This window comes from Zingiber officinale, chromosome 2A (genome assembly GCF_018446385.1).
Source record: "Zingiber officinale cultivar Zhangliang chromosome 2A, Zo_v1.1, whole genome shotgun sequence".
NCBI classification, from domain to species: Eukaryota; Viridiplantae; Streptophyta; class Magnoliopsida; order Zingiberales; family Zingiberaceae; genus Zingiber; species Zingiber officinale.
The window spans coordinates 155963287-155981439 of record NC_055988.1 but is presented as its reverse complement, the minus strand read 5'-3'; the positions used below and the strand labels follow the sequence as shown (position 1 = coordinate 155981439).

The window sequence follows — 18153 nt, the reverse complement described above, 5'->3', positions numbered from 1 at the left end:
CATGTGTCCATTTTAGTCTTTAATATTTTCAATATTAAGGAAAATAAAAAAGTACGATGTTTGTAGAAGCTCCTTATTCTTGACAATAAGAGAGGTGAAGTATCTCTAAGGTTCGTTCTGCCTCTAATGTAGAAGAATTAAGCTAATAAAACATGGAATAAAAATCTTACCTTGAGAGAAATATTTAAGGTTTTCTAAGACATGGAATATAAATCTTATCTTGGGAGAAAATCTATTGTAGAAGAATTAAGCTAATAAAATAAAATGTGGAGGTTATAAAAATCTGTTAACTAATAATTATGTTGATGAAATAAGGGAGTACAAGTACAGGTTTGTTTTTGGGCAATTTCACAACCCAGTAGTTAAATTTGATTCCATATATTTCCACTTTGGAGAAATTTTTGAAACCAAAAGTTTCAAGTAAATAAGTGTTGAGCAATTAGGAAACAGTATGTTTAAAAAGTTAATATAGGAACAATAGAATGCTAAAACAGATTTATGGAAGATAAACAAAAAGAATGAGTTTATTAGGTTGAAAGTTACTAGTCAGATTCTATGGTTAGACAAAGTGAATTAATTACAGTTGAAGTCATGGTTTTTAGTTTCCGGATCGCTATTAGTTATGGAGGTTACTAAGACATATTTTAAAACCAAAAGTGGAGGTTATAAAAACCTATTAACTAATAATTACGTTGATGAAATGAGGAAGTATAGTACAAGTAGAGGTTTTTTTTTTTTTTTTTTTGCAATTTTTCAAGTACTCTTGTTATATGCGAATAGTCTAATTTGAATCCCTGTATTTCCACTTTGGTGAAACTTTACAAATCAATCAAGTAGTTAAGTGTATGTTGGTGGAGAAGGGGCATGACCATGATTCACCACTACCAAAGAAGTTTATGTGATTTACGTAAGCCCATCACTAAATTAGTGCCTTTTTCACCAACAAGTTATCTTTCTTCTCTCCCTTCTGACATTTTTTGACCTTTTATTCTCTTTTTGTTTGGCTATCAACGCTTTGGCTGTAGTCAAACGGAAAGAGAATACAAGGTCAAAAAATGATAATATAGCAATGATAAAATAGGATAAAATTTATTTAAATATAGATGATGGTATTGTAGGATTTAGAGTGCAGTGACAAATGGAAAGAGAATAAAAGGTCAAAAAATGATAATATAGCAACGATAAAATAAGATAAAATGTATTAAAAATAGATGATGATATAGTAGGGGATATAACTCAATGATGTAGGAAGATCTATATAGCCTACCTCACTTAATGGAATAAAGTTTGGTTGTTATTGTTATTATTATTCTCTTTCCATTTCCTGTCATCTACTCGTTGTTGTTTAAAATTTCGACCCGTGTCGAGATTTTGGTGCTAGATCGGAATGATACAGTTTCGGTACCGTATCGTGTCGTGCTGATATAGTTTCAATATTTTTTAAATATAAAATATATTAATTAAAAAATAAAACATTTAACATAAATATTTAAAAAATAAACAATATAAAAAATAATCTTTAAAAAAAGGAAAAGATATGAAAATAGATAAATAAATAAATAAAAATTTTATTATAATTTTTAAATTAAAATAAGTGAAATATAAAATTAATTAGATAATTTTATTAGAGTTTAATAAAGCCTTTTAGATTATCTCCATCGTACCTAGGAGTTGATTAAAATAATTAACCTAAGTTTAATTAAAAAAATCTGAAATCTAACACCACTCGTAAGCTCGTATGACTTCGGTGTTGCTGCGGGATTGCACAACCCCTTAGTCATGGCCGCGGGGATCTCGTGACTCCTTCGACACAATTACAATGATCGCGCGACCCCTCTGGAACAGCTGCAGGGCTGCGCGACGCTTTCGTGGAAGCAGAAGGGTTATGTGACCCCTCCGCTGCTATTGTGGGGTCGAGTGACCCCTCTGCTGTGGCCACAGGGTCGCGCAACATGTCGCAGCTGTCGTGGGTATAGTGTCGGGTTGTGCCGGTGTCGGTCACCGAGCGGAACGAGGTGTTTCGCTCGTTTCGACCGTCTCGGCATGACACTTTAAACCATGATCTCTTTATCCAGAAAGATTCCTGTATTGGAATCACTAGGAACAACGAGCTAAAAATGGGTCAATTTTGGTAGAAATCAACTGATTCCTTCTAAAATTTGTACAAATACATTAATTTTTGATGAGACGCAAAGATTTCAGGTATTAGTTGTTGCATTGTAGGCAACCCTAGTACATGTATCCTAGAAATTAGCAAAGATTGGATTGGCTACTGCCAATCCTGTCCTACTTGGCTAATCCATATAAGGATTGACTTGGATCTCACTCTACTTCTTACGGTTTCAACTGTGAAACTGAAACGGTAAGAAGTAGAGTGACAATTGAAACTGTGAGAAGTAGAGTGATATCCAAGAGAATTCTTGTAAATAAAAAGATAATATATAAAAAAAGGGCAGTCCGGTGCACGAAACTCCCGCCATGCGAGGTCCCGGGGAAGGATCCATTGTATGCAGCCTTACCCTGCTTTTTGCAAGAGGTTGTTTCCAGGATTCGAACCCGTGACCTTTTGGTCACATGACAACAACTTTACCGTTGCAATAATGTAAATAAAAAAATAAAATAAGAAATTTAAATATTACTAGGGATGCAGTCTTTTATAAAGAAAGTAATAGCAATAATGATTTTGATTGATTCCAACCAATTGGGAATGAGATCATTACTGCTATTAGATGTTGTTAGAGACCTCTATGGAGTAATAAAATTCTTGGAGTTAGACTTCAAATAATAAGGACTAATACAGGTTGGCGATGATATTAATAATGGATGGAGGCATGTCTTACAATCACTTCTATTGTGTTTTTTTATGAACTCTATGAGAGCCCAGTTAAGAATAATTTCATTTTTTATTTGAGAGTAAACTAGAAACAGAATGTTAAATAAAGTAGAACTAGGATTAAATAGGTTACTTCCTTGAAAAAATGGTTCTGACATTACTGCCAGAAAAATTTAGTATATTTTAAATTTTACAAACAAGAAACTCTTCCTTGAAGTATAAGTATCTAGTTATGTCATTTTTTTCATAAAGTAAGGATCAACAAGGTTCACCCAATTTATTAAAAGCTAAGTCACTAAAGTCCAAAGACATACGTCATCAAAATAAACCTGGAAAATCATCGACAAGATAAGACACTTAACCCATGAGACAACTTGGATTAACAATGAGATAATAGCTCATGCAGTTTGATGAACTTATCATGAAAATCCACTAGCCTGTGTTTGACCCTACAAGTCCAAAAAAGTAACAAAAGGAAAGCCATTGATGGAGAACATCTGTTACTCTGATTATTGTCCGCTAAGTAACAAAAAGTAAACACCTCTGTTTTGGTCATTCATAAGGTATTGAGCCATGCTTGTACACATGTATTAAAAGTCCGTGAGTTAAATTTTGGCAGGCTTTCGACCTTGAGAAGTTAAGATTCCAAGACAAACCATAGTAGGAGAGAAGGTTCCACCCTATCTGAGCTAAACCACAATGAAACAGGTGAGAATTTTTTCCTTCAGACAAAGGAATAAAAAACCAAGGAGATGGCAAGGATTCAAATTTGCAATTCCTTCCTGACTTCATGGATTTTTGTGTTAAGCTTATGATGGAGAATGTTTTCCTAAGCTTGTTGGGAGCAAAGGAAGTTCAAATCAGTGGGTAATAAGCATAGAGTTTTGTGAACCAACAGTGAAGTGGCAACTGCTCTTTCATCTCCATAATGATAAGGCTGAGAAGGCAGCTTTGTCATTTGTGAGGCTACAACATATATCTTCAAGAGATCCTCAGGTTTATCGGCTGACAATAGGAAAGCCCCAAGAGGGCACAATACAAGGTAAGGTCTTTTATAGTCACTAGCTTTTCGGTGCTGCAGTCATATAACTTCAAAAAACTACATTTCAAGATGAGACCAGTGTACCAACAACCATGCCAGAAAGATGTCACTGCATTTTGATATCGATTGAATGATGTGTTAGGGCACAAAAATCTTGAACTGAAGCATACCTTTCCAAATATTGAATCAATCAACACCAAGTCAGATCTGTAGTAATCCAACAAGCTCTATGAAAGTATAGTGTGCAGTTACAAACAAAAAAAAGTAGGTAATAGAGATATACAGTCGTTAACCAATAGGTGTAGGTTCAATTAGACACTAAAAAAAGGAAGCCCAGTGCATGAAGCTCTCGCCAATGCAGGTCCCGGGAAAGGGTCTATTGTATGCAACCTCACTCTACTTTGCAAGAGGTTGTTTCTGAGACTCGAACTCATGACCTCCAAGTTACACGGTAGTAACTTTACCGTTGCCCCAAGACTCCCTTTCAGGCTTCAATTAAACACTAAATGAGTGAAAATGGAGAACCATAGGCAATTGTAGAGGGACACCTAGAAACTTTATTATACCGTATAATCTATGTAACCATATCAAAAGTGCAGCTTATTTTTCATTCTTCGGATTAGAAATTCATTTGATCATAGCCATAACATGGAACTGCAATCAGAGATATTTGGAGTGTTCAGATTGCCAATGTTATTATAAAAAAGCATCTTTTTGTTGGTAGACTATAAAACTTACAAAACAACCATCATAATATTGGACAGATAATGATTCTTAAAGTTGATCCTTTTTATATTTCCATAATACTTGAAATGCAGGAATATAGCACAGCTTGCAAACGTCAAGATCATGAAAACACCAGGCCAGTGGGTAGATCTTCATATTCCTAGCAGGTATAGAAATGGTTTAATTATCTGCAAATGAATTTTGGATTGCTGATTGATTTCATCCTCTTTGAAGCTGTATTTTCCTCACTGTAAGGTGGTTTTTTTTCCTATGCTTTACTACTATTGTCTCTGGTTTATTGCCTAGAGAATGTGCTATGAATGAATTTTTGCTTAATCAAATCTGTATTTTATACATTTTAGTGGTAAATTATTCTGTTTTTTTTAAATGATGGAGCTTATCAAAATTATGTTTTTTTTTTCTCTATGGGATTTGAAAAGCGAAAAAAAAATCTTTAGTTTAAAAGAGCTATTTATTATGTCATTTTTTTCCTGAGCTTTTTCCGGAAGGGATTTCTGCTGGGTTTTCACAGGTAGATTATAAATCACAATTTAATAGATGTCTGAAGTGCACTTATGTACCTGCAACTTTTATTTTTTTCTTTTTGGCCTTTTTGATTAGACTCCATGTTAGTGATATCAATGTCTTATGTCCATGTACTAAATTGTTCTTTTACTTTCAGCATTAGATCCATTGTTTGTCTCAACTTACCCAGTTTTTCTGGAGGACTTAATCCATGGGGGACTCCTAATCAGAAGAAAGCACGATATGTAAGATGATCATTGAGTATCTATTTCCCCACTATTAATGATTGTTCTATCATTGCAACACTTAAATTTCAGTTATGATGTTCTCAGAGGGATCTTACTCGGCCATTTGTTGATGATGGCTTGCTTGAGGTTGTGGGTTTCCGAGATGCATGGCATGGGCTTGTTTTGCTTGCTCCCAAGGGGCATGGGACTCGTCTTGCACAGGTAAATGACACCAAAGAGTATCCCTTTTCCCGCCCAATAATGCTTCTTTCAACTCGAGATTTATTTGAACAGCTCCTTATTTCAGGATGCATGCTTGACCATGTTTAGAAGTTGCTATTTACATTTCTTTGCTAGCATCTTACTACATCATCGTGTGTTCATATTACCATTGCTAAACCTCTATCTTCTAGATTAACTTGGCCAAATTTATACATAAATCATATTTATGGAACATTGCTATTTACACTTTCTCATTCAGGCACGTAGAATTCGTTTCGAATTCCACAAGGGTGCAACAGATCATACATTTATGCGAATTGATGGAGAACCATGGAAGCAGCCTTTGCCTGTGGATGATGATGCGGTTGTGGTGGAGATATCTCATTTAGGTCAGGTTGATATGCTTACTACTAAAAACTGCATTTCAAGGAGTATCAGTGACCCCTCAACGCCATCAAAATGGAGCCACAACGGGGACGAGGATAGTGAGGATTCCGAGGATGAATGGGAAGGAGGGAGGAGCAAGTTTGGTGCAGCAGCAACATTCAAGATTTCTGAGGAGATTGACATCGCTCATCTGAGCTAAGTTCTATCTCTACCTGCTTCTGTAACTACTGGTTTAAAATTGCAATTTGTAATTGTTCGAACTTGTATTCATTATTATTGACATGTTATAATAAGCTATCTTTGTAGATGCTTGGAAGTATATATACTACCTGAGTCCCTTTGGTATGCTTTATCATAATTTCCTTCTTAGGAAAGTCGATAGAAAAAAAAAAAGAGTTTTCTTGAGGAAAAATGTAAAAAAGGATGAGAGAAAGATACAAAAAGATGTAGGAAGGGACACTCTGCATGGAGGGAAAGATTTAACTACAAAAGGGGAAAAAAAAGGCAGGGGAAACTCGAGAGTCCTAGATGCTGTCGTTCCAGTCATGTCAGATTGCACACCTTTGTAATGACTGATTTGATTTCTGCATAAGAAATGGTACAGGTTTGTGAAGAACTCTTGATTGCAGTCTAAAAATCTTCTCTAATAGAATGTGTTTAGAGAATACAATATATGATGCTGTCGTTACCACTTACTTTTGTTAATGGAATAGCAGCAATCCACGGGTGAACAGGATCCCAGTATCATCCTCACTCGTGTTTACACAGAGAAAGCCAGACACCTGTAAGATTTCTGACATAACTGAATCCTGCTGCAAACAAAACAGAATTGGCAAAGGAAGCCTTGTCATTGGGTATAAGCTTTACTTGGGACTACATAAATCCAGAACATGACTTTGCTCAAGGACTGTTCAATTTGCTTGGCTTGCTTAATGTAACCAATGCCTCCCTTCTTCCACTTCTCGGCTGAAGAAAGCATCAGTTTGATGCAAGCAAATGATTCAAGACTGTTTCCATTGTTCTTTGCCTGCCATGAATCAACCTCAGCACATAGTTCCAATGCCAAAATCTGCTTAGTTCTTCCTTGCCTGCCTCCACCATTAGCATGCTCTTGGCCACAGCCATCTTTTGTGTCTTCTGTTTTACAAAGGTAATAATATAGCAATGCAATAAGGCTTTCTTTAGTCTTCTTGACTTTTATTTGATGGAAGTAGAGAAGAATATTGCAAGGCAGTAAGATTGATGGGTGACATTACTGATTTATGTGTCTCCACTCTCCATCGAAATACTTTGCAAAATTTTGACTAGTTGTATCCTTATTTTGATCTTAATTCTCGAGCATACAATCAACAAAATTTCCGATCGCATATGACAAAAAAGCCCAGAAGCAATTGTAAAAGTCACTATTACAATACTTTGGAGGAAGCATTTTACACAGATTTAACCAACATGGTTTATTTTTCTTGATGAAAGCAAGTGATAGAGAAGAATTATTAGAAGAATAAAAGATCATTACCCTTTTCCATTTGTGTTTGACGCTTAGTTATAGTCTTTCACTTGGATGTTTATGCCAAAAATATCACTACGGGTTTGCAAGATTGGTCTGAGTAGGTTATCAAAATTACATTTACACTGTAAAATGGTTGCACGGTGAGTTCTGAATTAGTTTGCAGTCAAAATTTGAGAAATTATTAGTTTTTTTAGTTTTTGACTTTAACATAAGTTATAATTGTTAGTGCAACGATGCTTCTAACTGGTTTGGAAAGATTATTAGTGTAACAATGCGTATAAGTAACTGAGTTTGATTATGTTACCTTGAGTATGTTTGGATGTATTTAATAAAGGATTTAAGTTTAGTTTCCTGTGTTATTAATATGCATGCATCAAGTTTGCAGGCACTTTGCAACTTACACATGGAGTGACTCGAGGAAGTAAGTCCTATTTGTTTGCCTTGATGGCTTAGAGGTCCAACATGGGGTGAACTCAGAGGTGAATTGCGAAGGATGGTATGAGATACTAGAGGAACTGAATTTTTTTTTAGTAAGGTGGGTTTTAGGGCAAGTAGCATGGAACTAATGAAGACTTGGAGTCTTTGAGCAAGTGAAGACTTAGAGGTGAGACCTCTAGGCAATTGATGAGGATCTAGAGATGACGTTTTTCAACAAGTGAAGACCTAGATCATAGTGGCTTTGAGCAAGTGAAGACAAAGCTAGAGATGTAGAGGTTGAAGGCCTATAAGATAGTGATTTGTAAGAGATTACATGTACAATATAGGGCTTACACTTCTAGGTTTACAAGGGCCAAGTCCAATGAAGCTGAGGTCTTCGAACAAATTGAGTTGACTAGAGTGTCGAGTCGAATAACGATTCTTTGTCTAGAAACAAAATGCTCTTTCCTAGGTTTAAATTGATTGAATTTGGACTTGAGTCAATCGAATGGATCAAGTCGATTAAACGATTGGTCCATTCAACTAAACATTTGATTGTTGGCTTGCAATGACTAACTTGAGGATTTTAATCGAGTAGTGAACTGAATTTCAATCGATTGACATTGTTATATGCTAGCCACTAGACTAAGTGTATGTCAAAAATTCAAAACCTAGATCTTAAATTGACAGCATCTGCTAGCCACTAGACTTTCTTGAGAAAATAAGACTAAAAATATATCAAGAGCTCAGGGAAGGTTAATGCTCTTTGTTCTCATTAGTATATTATGTCATAAATGTATATCTTATCTGAGTTTTTTTTCACCTTTTTGAGGGAGTTTCTATAGTGGATTTTGAGAGTAATTAACTCGCAAATAGATAAATCATAAAGTAGGATTTGTGATTTGAACAAAGTAAAAATAGAGTGTTATCATTTTTGATTTATTATTATTTTGGTTGCAAACTAATATAACACTATTGCATGTGTAAGAGAAATAAAAAATTTATATTTGTAGGTGAGACTATTTATCCCCTCTAGTCGTTGACAATCTGTTGGGATCCTATTAGGTTTTTGTCTCTAAAAATATTAGAAATCTTGATTTTATGAATTTACATTGGAAATAATAGAGATTAATGAATTGAGATATATTAATAGTAGTTCAAAAATTATAGGAAGGTAAGATGATGATTTTGAAGTTTCAAAGGACATTTTAAAAAGACATCAACTATGGGGGCAAAAATGATTTGCAACATCCTCATCTAAGTGTATTGCTTCATCTCTTTCTTTGCAATTGACCTCCCCATTTTTAAGTTAAAAGGCATTTTTAACACATGAAACACAAAAAAAACAATATTAAAAAAAAAAAAAACAGAACTTGCATCACCTTAGCTAGTACCAAAACATGAGAGCTGCTCTACATGAGTTTGAAAAGGGTAATGCAGTACAAATCGCCTGAATAACTAGCTCTCTTTTCCAAAGGCTCCAAATGCTCGTCGAGTGACATTTCTTACTATCTGACAGACGTTGAATAAGGACAAAAGTATATTAAAAATACTTGCTTAGAATTTAAGTCTCACAGGACCGACACTGTCATGTGATAAAGTTGATATCTCCACCCAATTATACGATAAATGGAGAACAGGTTTTCTTGACCGCACTGCTGATTGATTAATTTATATAAATTTTACTTGTTAAATAGATAGGGTGTATTTAAATTAATTAAAAAAATTTTATGGTTCATCTTATCTTTTATCTGTAAAATAAGAACTAGAGGATCTTAGGATCTTATCTGAGATAAATGTGGCCTTCTATCCCATGTATTGTAGATGTAGTGTCTTCCTGACGCGGAAGCTCAACGATTTCTTCTGCAGAGAGGTCACGTTCATCAGGGCGACGTCCACTGACACGTTTTAAACTTTTAATAGTGGGCTTCCCAACAATTCGGGTGATCGATGATGAAGACATGCAGACCCACGGAAGGGAGGGGTCTCGGAAACAGATTTTTTGATCCATAAAAAAACTAAATTAGAGGATAGATCATTTTTAATTATAATCGAATCATAATTTATGGACATTATTAGTTATGAATTTTTTTTGGATTCATTATCCCACTATATTATAGTTTGGATTGGAGCGTCATCCTTTTTCAATGACTGATAACTTGGACACTTATTTATTTTTGATGGCTTCCGACTGCTTATTCTAATCTAAAATATAATTTAACGGGGACAATGAATTCAAAAAAAACGAAGATCATATTTGTGATTAAACTCCAACCTTAATTGAGAGTGAACCATCCTGATCCACTTTTCTCGGGGCCTCATCACTCTGATTATTTTTCTCGGTGTTAGAAAAAGGATAGGTATATTGATTCGTGCGGATCTTTACAACCTTCGCAAAGATCCAATAGTTTGGATCCGATACCGATACTTCCTGATCCGAAAATATTGGATCTGGATCTGCTTGATTTCACTACATTTAAGTGTAGGCAGCCCAAAAAACCCTAGTAATAAACTCTTTGGTCGCTCTGATTCGCCTCGCTCCCTCTTCCGTTCTTCCCTCACCAACGCCAGCCTACGGCACCGATCCCTTGCTGAAAATTGACTAAACTATTTCTAGGAAGGTGAGCAGGCGAGACACTCGCATGTTTTTGTTTTTTTTTTGGGTGCTGGCATGTTGCTTAATTTAACTAACTCCATTCTTTCGGATAGGAAGGTATAAACTTTGATTGATATAGTTACGGTTTGTTTTTTGTATTTACCTGTTTCTGTCGTGATCTCACTGAATCTGTTGTGAAAATGGAAAAAAAAACTCATTGCTGTTGCTTTATCGGTTTGGAAGTTCCTAATGGCTAAGATGTTGGCAATATTATAGATGATGACCGCTAAACCACATGCCTCGGTTGAAGGGACTGCAGCTGATGTCAATGAAGGGGTAGACATGAACCAGAAACCACGTTCCAGGGACATCAGGCGCTACTATTGTCAGTTTTGTGGAATTTGCAGATCCAAGAAAAAGCTTTTGCGCTCACACATCCTAACCAACCATAAGGTAATACGAATTTTACCTTCTCAATTACCTATGACAAGAGGCTTTTGCTTTTTGTTGCTTACTTCAGTTGGCATCCTCCAGTCAAGCTGAAAAAAAAAGGTTCTTGCTAAAAGGGAATAGTTATAAAGCTAGTTAGATAAGAGTTGGAACTTTGAGGAAAAAGGATATCTTGTCATTGCCTTAGGTTTACATAATGTTAATAAGATCTTCATTTAATGCACTGGCTGCTTCGATGCAATTTAAAAATAAATAAATCGTATGAAAAAACACAAGTTCATTTCTAGAACCTCAAAGAAATCAATGCAACTAGCCTAAATCAGGAGAGCTGTGCCAACTAGTCTTTAAATTATTTAGTACTTAGAGGATTCACTACATGGAGAGCAATGACGGATAATATCCATATAACCGAGCTCATATAGTTATACAACTTGTATTTGTTGTTATAATATTCTACTCATAAGTCTATTCTTAAATTTATTGAGTGGACGTACTTTTAGGGCGCTATATTATTTTTTAGATGTTGAATTGTCCAAATTAATCAAATCGAGTCATTTCATATCTTAAATAACTATTAAAATTTCCTCCTTATCTCTTGAAACTCATCTAGGATGAGTTCGACAATGCACAGTTAGATGAAGTCCATCATGTAAATATGCTGGATGGCAGGGTGCAACATACTTGCAAAGAGTGTGGTGCAAACTTCCTCAAACCATCTCATCTGAAGCAGCATATTCAAAGTCACTCTATTGAGGTTACTGCAATATCCTCTATATGTTTTATTTAAATATCCTTTGTAGTTTCACTGGTTTTCTTCATCTTTTCATTGATTATCTATGACATCAATTATTTGATATCTTATATGTTGACTTTTTCTTGAGGCATTTGATTGTTTAGTCCTTCGCTGTTTTCAATAGATAATTGGTTCTATCGGGTATCATACATCTTGTTCGTTCAACTGTGTCAAATATCTATGATTGGAATAGTTATTTATTTCCCTTTTTTTTCAGCCTATTTCTTGAGATTATTTGACTAACACATATAATATGAATCAAACATAAATCACAAATTCTATATGTTAAGGAAACAATGGATTTTCATTTGGTTACTTCTGATATTATTTTGATGACAACATATTGTTAACTGCTGCCTCAGCTAAGTATTTCTTCAATATACTTATTTCTTGATTATTGATTATGACTATTTACCTGTTTAAGTGTTAATAAAAAAACTGATTATATATTAATCTTTAGTTGGGAATTCTTAGATTGACATTGAGCATTGCTACATTCGGACATTTAAACAGAATGTCATATTATTTGGTAAATAATTATACATCTGCCAATTTTATGAAGGCTATTTGCAGGCATAAAGCATTGTGAAACAAATTTCCTTGTGGGATAATGATGTGATGCGTGAAGCATTGGATCCCATGTGTTGAACTCCAAAATGCAAAGGGGCTAAAATGTTTTTTCTTGAGTGGACTAGTATCAGGATGGGAAAACCTCCTGTGAAGCTCCACAAGAAAGCCTCGATCACGCATTTTCCTTGAGGTTAGAAAACAATAGATTTTCATTTGGTCACTTGCAATACAATTTTGATGGCAAGATATTGTTAATTGCTGGTTCAGCTTAGTACTTTAAAGTAGTCATTATCTTGATTGTTGATTATAATTATCTCTGTATAATTAAAAAACTGATTAGAGTTATATGTTAACCAATGAAATTTCTTGTAGATTGAGGTTGAATATGCTATTTTTGGGCATTTAAATACAATGTCATATTATTTGGTAAATGATAAACCATTTACACATTTTTATGAGGGACATTTGCAGGCATAAAGCATTTTGAAAAAAATTCCATCTTGGATAATGATATGATGCGTGAAGCATTGGATCCCATGTGACGAACTCCAAAATGCAAAGGGGCTACAATGTTTATCTTGAGTGGACTAGTATCAGGATGGGTACACCTCCTGTGAAGCTCCACAAGAAAGCCTCAATCACGCACTTTCTTTGAGGTCTGTCTTTATCTATTTTGCTTCAGCTTTCAAACATCTATTTGTAAAAGGTGGTTTTGTATTTACTTGTTTGATATACTTCCGTAGTTGTCTTTCAAGTTTGTTTTGATTTAGTTTCTTTATCTGTGGTTTTTTATCGTTTTGGATCACTTTTAAAGTTAAATGATGTTACTATGAGAGTTCCTATCTAAAAGTGAGAATGGAAAAGGTTTCCTGTTTTATGAGTCATAGATAAGAAATAGGGAGTTTATTTCCAGGTTCTTATCACAGTTAACATTAACTTTAATTCATAAATTTGTTCTCATTGTCCTTTCCAATGCATGATCTTGGTGTTGGTTGTTTTATCACTGACTGATTCTTGTGTCTCATATATCTTTGATTTCGATGCAGAGGCCTTTTACCTGTTCAGTGGATGACTGTCATACCAGCTTTAAAAGGAAGGACCATTTAACTCGCCATTCATTGACTCACCAAGGAAAACTCTTTGCTTGCCCTGTTAGTAATTGTAACTGCAAGTTTGGATTCAAGGCCAACATAAAGAGGCATGTGAGAGAAATTCATGAAGATGAGTCTCCTTCTGAAGGTCAACAACATTATGTTTGTGGTGAACCTGGATGTGGGAAGATATTCAAGTATCCCTCGAAATTGAAGAAGCATGAAGATTCACATGGTAAAATGCTCTCCTTTAAATCATTATAACTGTTGGCATAGTTCTGTAGGCTGTTTTCTAAAATAATCATATAAAGTGTTCTCAAGGATGTTAAAAACACCTAACCAACTCAAGCGGATCTTAGATTTTCTCAAATTTTGGTTTCCTCAATGGTTTGTTTTCATTTTCTGAGTTTCAAATTTTGGAACAAAAAAAAACTAACCATGTTCTAAAAAAAAAAGAAATAATAAATGCTGCCAAATTTGGAAAGCCTGACCAAAGCAGAAAATTGGTTTTAAAAGAATGAGAAATCATGTGTAGAATCTGCATATAGAAAATGAGATGACGTTGATTGCGGGGTTCTCAACAATTGAAACAAGATGGTTATAATTTCCCATTTCCCTTGGCACATAGTAGTCTGTGAAATTTCACATATCCCTTGGAATATCCTGTGGAGCAGGAGATTTATTATTCATGCCTTGTTTAGGTGAGCGAAAGCTGTAAAGAAATCAATTTCATGTTTTTCCTAGTATGGAAATGATGTATTATGAAACATAGATAAGTATTGTCCTTTCGTCAACATAAAAGGTCATATGTAAATTTGTTTTAAATTTCTCTTATGTTTATTTTCTCTTATGTATGGAAGTTTTATTAAGCCTAATAGGAGATTAGAGGTTAGCTAGGGTTAATTAGATGTAATTAAGGCATAACCAATAAGTGCTAATGTTGATTTTGAGGGATTTGGAACTAATTTGGGTTCAAAATAGGTATTAGATTGTCCATTTGAGGGTTCTATTAGGTGGATCTGCTTTGGGTGAGTTTTAGGCTCAGACCATATTCGATTTGGTTAAATTCTGGTTAAACCACAATTGAACCAATTTGGTTCAATTTGGTTCGCTTCAGTTGCTTGGGTTAAGTGAACAACTAAAATCCATTTCTTTTTCTGTTCCATATGTGATTGCAATCCTCTTCCATTTCCCTCGGTCCATATCTCTTTTGTCCCCTGCATCTTTGTGAAAAGGGTGCTTGATGTTGCCACAGCTCACCCCGACATCACTTATTGTCTGTGTGTATCCTGGTACTGTCACCAATTACACCATTGCCACAGCTTGCCGCCAGCAAGCTCTGCCACTTGCCACCCTCCATTCATCCTATGTCACTGCCGGATATGCATGACGTCGCGGTGCCTGTTTCCTCTTATGCCCTTCCAGCAGATGTTGGTGTTGTATGAGACTATGAGATTTTTCTAGTGTGATGGTTGTATCTTGGATGTTAAGCCATGAGGTTGGGTTGGATTGGTTTTAATTTAAGTGAGATTAGGGTGGATTTGGTGTACTAATTCTTGCCATGAAATTTCAATATTATCTTATTGACTCTGCTTGTTTTGATTCTATTATCCTATTGGCTTCTAGTAGATTCTTTATTCATACATCATATTAACTGCCATGCAAATAGATATTTATGCAGATATGTATCCGAGTTAATTTGACTTGTTTATATATTGAATTCATATCATGTCTCATAGTTACATCTGACAGATTGATTATTTTGTTGTATGTCATATTGTTGTGTTATATTGCACTAGTTTTGGTACACATTAAAAACTACACATTAGAGGATCCTTTACCTCTGGTTAGGATCTGGCGGGCATAAGACATAAGGTAACACTAGGCGAACTATATTGAATGTTGAGTCATTTGTTGTGGATATGTTATTTACAAATATTATTTGGTTGTTGGTGACTCATATAACATATAAGATCCTTGCCGGACCTTTACCAGCTACACACACACTCACACTTGATTTCTCTCCTCAACTATTTATTGACTGCAATGGCGAAGATGAACTCAATCTTTCTTTGGTATTCATGTGGTACATGGTACCACTCTATTGCATTTTAGGGGAGTACAGGGATAACACCCATGAGTAGTTCCAAACTATGGTCAATTGATTGCTGTACTTTAGCAAATAGTATGTGGATGACATTCATACAGAATGACATTTATTCATATTCATTTTCATGCAATGTAGTATTTTATTCATATTATACATCACAGTGCAGTCTTAATTTATTGTTTTGTTGCATTACCTTATAAATATCGTTATTTTTGCTTACCCTACGCAGACTTTCCTGTTGACTCTCTTATCTTGCCACTTCAAGGCTTTATCTAGTTCTTTAGTGGGTTGGCATATTTTCTAAGATCACTATAAGGGCACTGCATGCTTTTGGGATATTTTGGGGATCTTGCCCGTTTACTTGAGTTCCTCCTCCAAAAAAGCATATTTCTGAAGGAAAGAAAGCACTTCTGTTGTTTGTTTCTATCCTGTCATATTTTGTTTTGAGTGAAAACATTTTTCTCACTTTGGGCATCTTATAGGTCATGTTCAGGTTACTTTTTGGTTTATCCTAAAGATTTCTTTGCACTTGATGTGCATTCTTATTATTTATTATGCTGCATTATTTTTTCAACAGTTCGTATTTACCAATTTTTCTACTTCAGTATTGCTTTTTGTGATTCTTATAATTCTTTATACTCTAATTTAATCATTGCGAGCTAAACCAAGTTTTTGTTACAGTTAAATTGGAATATGTGGAAGTCGTTTGCAATGAACCTGGATGTATGAAGACATTCACAAATGCAGAATGCCTTAAAGCACACATCAAAACTTCTCACCTTTATGTTGATTGTGTGATTTGTGGAACAAAACAGCTGAAGAAGAATATTAAACGACATGAACACATGCATGAAGCAAGTGAGGTGACTGAGAGGACAAAATGTAACTTTGAAGGTTGTGACCGCACCTTTTCAAATGTAAGACCTGAATTTTGTGTAGTTATCCATTTTCTGTCTCTCAAGCCGTCATAGCTTAATTGCTATTTGGAAACAATCTAGTAGCACTTTTTCAGTTAATAGGATGAGGTTGAAATCATGACCAAATAAAAGCATAATATGTTTGCATCCCAATTGTGTGTCATCAGGAATTTGGTTAGGACATTGTTCGTAGCTTAACCTCCTTGCAAGAGACTAAGACATGCTGAAACTGTTATTGAGGTTGATTTTCCTGTATTAGAAGCAGTTCTTGAACTAGGAGACAATTATTGAATATGAATGGATCAAAGGTAAAGATCATGGAGATGTCTAATTTGAGCTTTTTTAACAGAAGCTTAAAACAATCTAGGCAAAGACAATTATCAGATATGAATGGATCAAAGGTAATTTGAGTTTTTTTAACAGAGGCTTGAAGCGTCTAGGCAGTTAAATTAGATGTGCAAATGGCCTTTTACTACATTCATTATTAATTGCATAAATGCACACTTGTTGATAAGGACAATTTATTGGAAGATCACCCTTTTTTTCTTCTCATATGCATCACTTAATTTATTTCTGGATAAGCAATCAATCTTCTATTTAGTAATTATAAAGTATAGTTTTTGCGCCTCACAGGTATCAAATCTCAGACAGCACATAAAAGCAGTCCATCAAAATCTTCGTCCATTTGCATGTAGATTTTCTGAATGTGGGAAGAAATTTCCCTACAAGCATGTCAGGGATAACCATGAAAAATCTGGTGTGCACACTTACATCCAAGTAAGTGTTTAGTCTAAGATTTTTCTACTAGACTTGACATGGTGATCTGAAATGTTAGCAAATTCAATTTTGAATTTTGTTTGAATCTGAACAAATATTTAATCTAGGTTTGCATGAATTCTTAGTTGCTTTGAGCTTCTTGTTGCAGGGTGACTTCCTAGAAATCGACGAGCAGTGGCAGTCACGGCCACGAGGTGGACGGAAAAGAAAGTGTCCTTCTATCGAATCTTTCTGCAGGAAGAGGATTGTTTCACCTGAGCAAGCATCAATACTTGATAATGGAGTTGAGTACTTGAGATGGCTTCTTTCTGGTGAACAGTGAACGAGATTGAGAAGATTAGTAAACTTATGCCAATACTGCATCTGCTGTATTGACATTGTGAAGGATTCGTCTCAAATAAAGTGTTGTATTGTATGTCCAAGTCAAATGAACTGGATCATGGTACCGAATGCTTCAGTCATGTATAAATTGGGTTCTTCACTTTAAATTGCTCTGCAAATTATATTTCAATTCTGGTCAGGTTAGCTTTAGGGAATTTACATAATAATTTTGATTTGTGGAATTATGTGTGATCCGGTGGTAAGGCCCGGGGGCCCACATAGGCAGAGTCAAAGCTCCGGTTGAGGGGGGAGGAAGTCACTTAGCCGACCGGCCGGAGTAGATCCCGGGCTGGCACGAAGACAGCTCGACCTTGGGTCAAGCTTCCGACGTTCACAAGCTCTCTTATACCTGAGTGGCCAATTTGCTCGGCCAAATTGCAAAACAACTGGCTTGTATCCCGTCCGTGTATGTGACCGAGCGACCTTCTCGTCCGGTCCGAGGTGCATGTATACTCGATTAGAGACAAAAGACTTAGAAGAGGACAAAAGTGGTAGCTAGTGATATCATTCTCGAGACACTTGCCGCTGACAAACAGCATGGTCGGCAGCCGGGCCGTACCGAGGATCGTACGGGGGAAG

General features: G+C 35.4%; 2 protein-coding genes across 5 annotated transcripts in view; both read left to right on the top strand.

Moving 5' to 3' along the window:
- LOC122042857 (diacylglycerol kinase 5-like) overlaps window positions 1-6255 on the top strand; it is a 50237-nt gene extending 43982 nt beyond the window's left edge. For both annotated transcript variants that reach the window (XM_042603202.1, XM_042603203.1), the window contains exons 10-13: window positions 4694-4768; window positions 5284-5371; window positions 5459-5575; window positions 5835-6255. In XM_042603202.1, the coding sequence (XP_042459136.1) occupies window positions 4694-4768; window positions 5284-5371; window positions 5459-5575; window positions 5835-6161 (607 nt within the window). In that variant the 3' untranslated portion in view covers window positions 6162-6255. The remainder of the gene's footprint in view (window positions 1-4693; window positions 4769-5283; window positions 5372-5458; window positions 5576-5834) is intronic.
- Window positions 6256-10355: 4100 nt separating this feature from the next.
- LOC122042855 (transcription factor IIIA-like) lies at window positions 10356-17704 on the top strand. 3 transcript variants are annotated; one of them, XM_042603199.1, is made up of 7 exons: window positions 10356-10510; window positions 10762-10938; window positions 11546-11689; window positions 13345-13624; window positions 16181-16416; window positions 17050-17193; window positions 17342-17704. In XM_042603199.1, exons 2-7 carry the CDS (start codon window positions 10762-10764, stop codon window positions 17513-17515), a joined length of 1155 nt encoding a protein of 384 aa, XP_042459133.1. In that variant the 5' UTR covers window positions 10356-10510; the 3' UTR covers window positions 17516-17704. The 3 variants fall into 3 exon arrangements, with proteins under 3 accessions (XP_042459133.1, XP_042459134.1, XP_042459135.1); XM_042603200.1 differs by lacking the exon at window positions 11546-11689; XM_042603201.1 differs by lacking the exon at window positions 17050-17193.
- The last annotated feature ends 449 nt before the right edge of the window (window positions 17705-18153 follow it).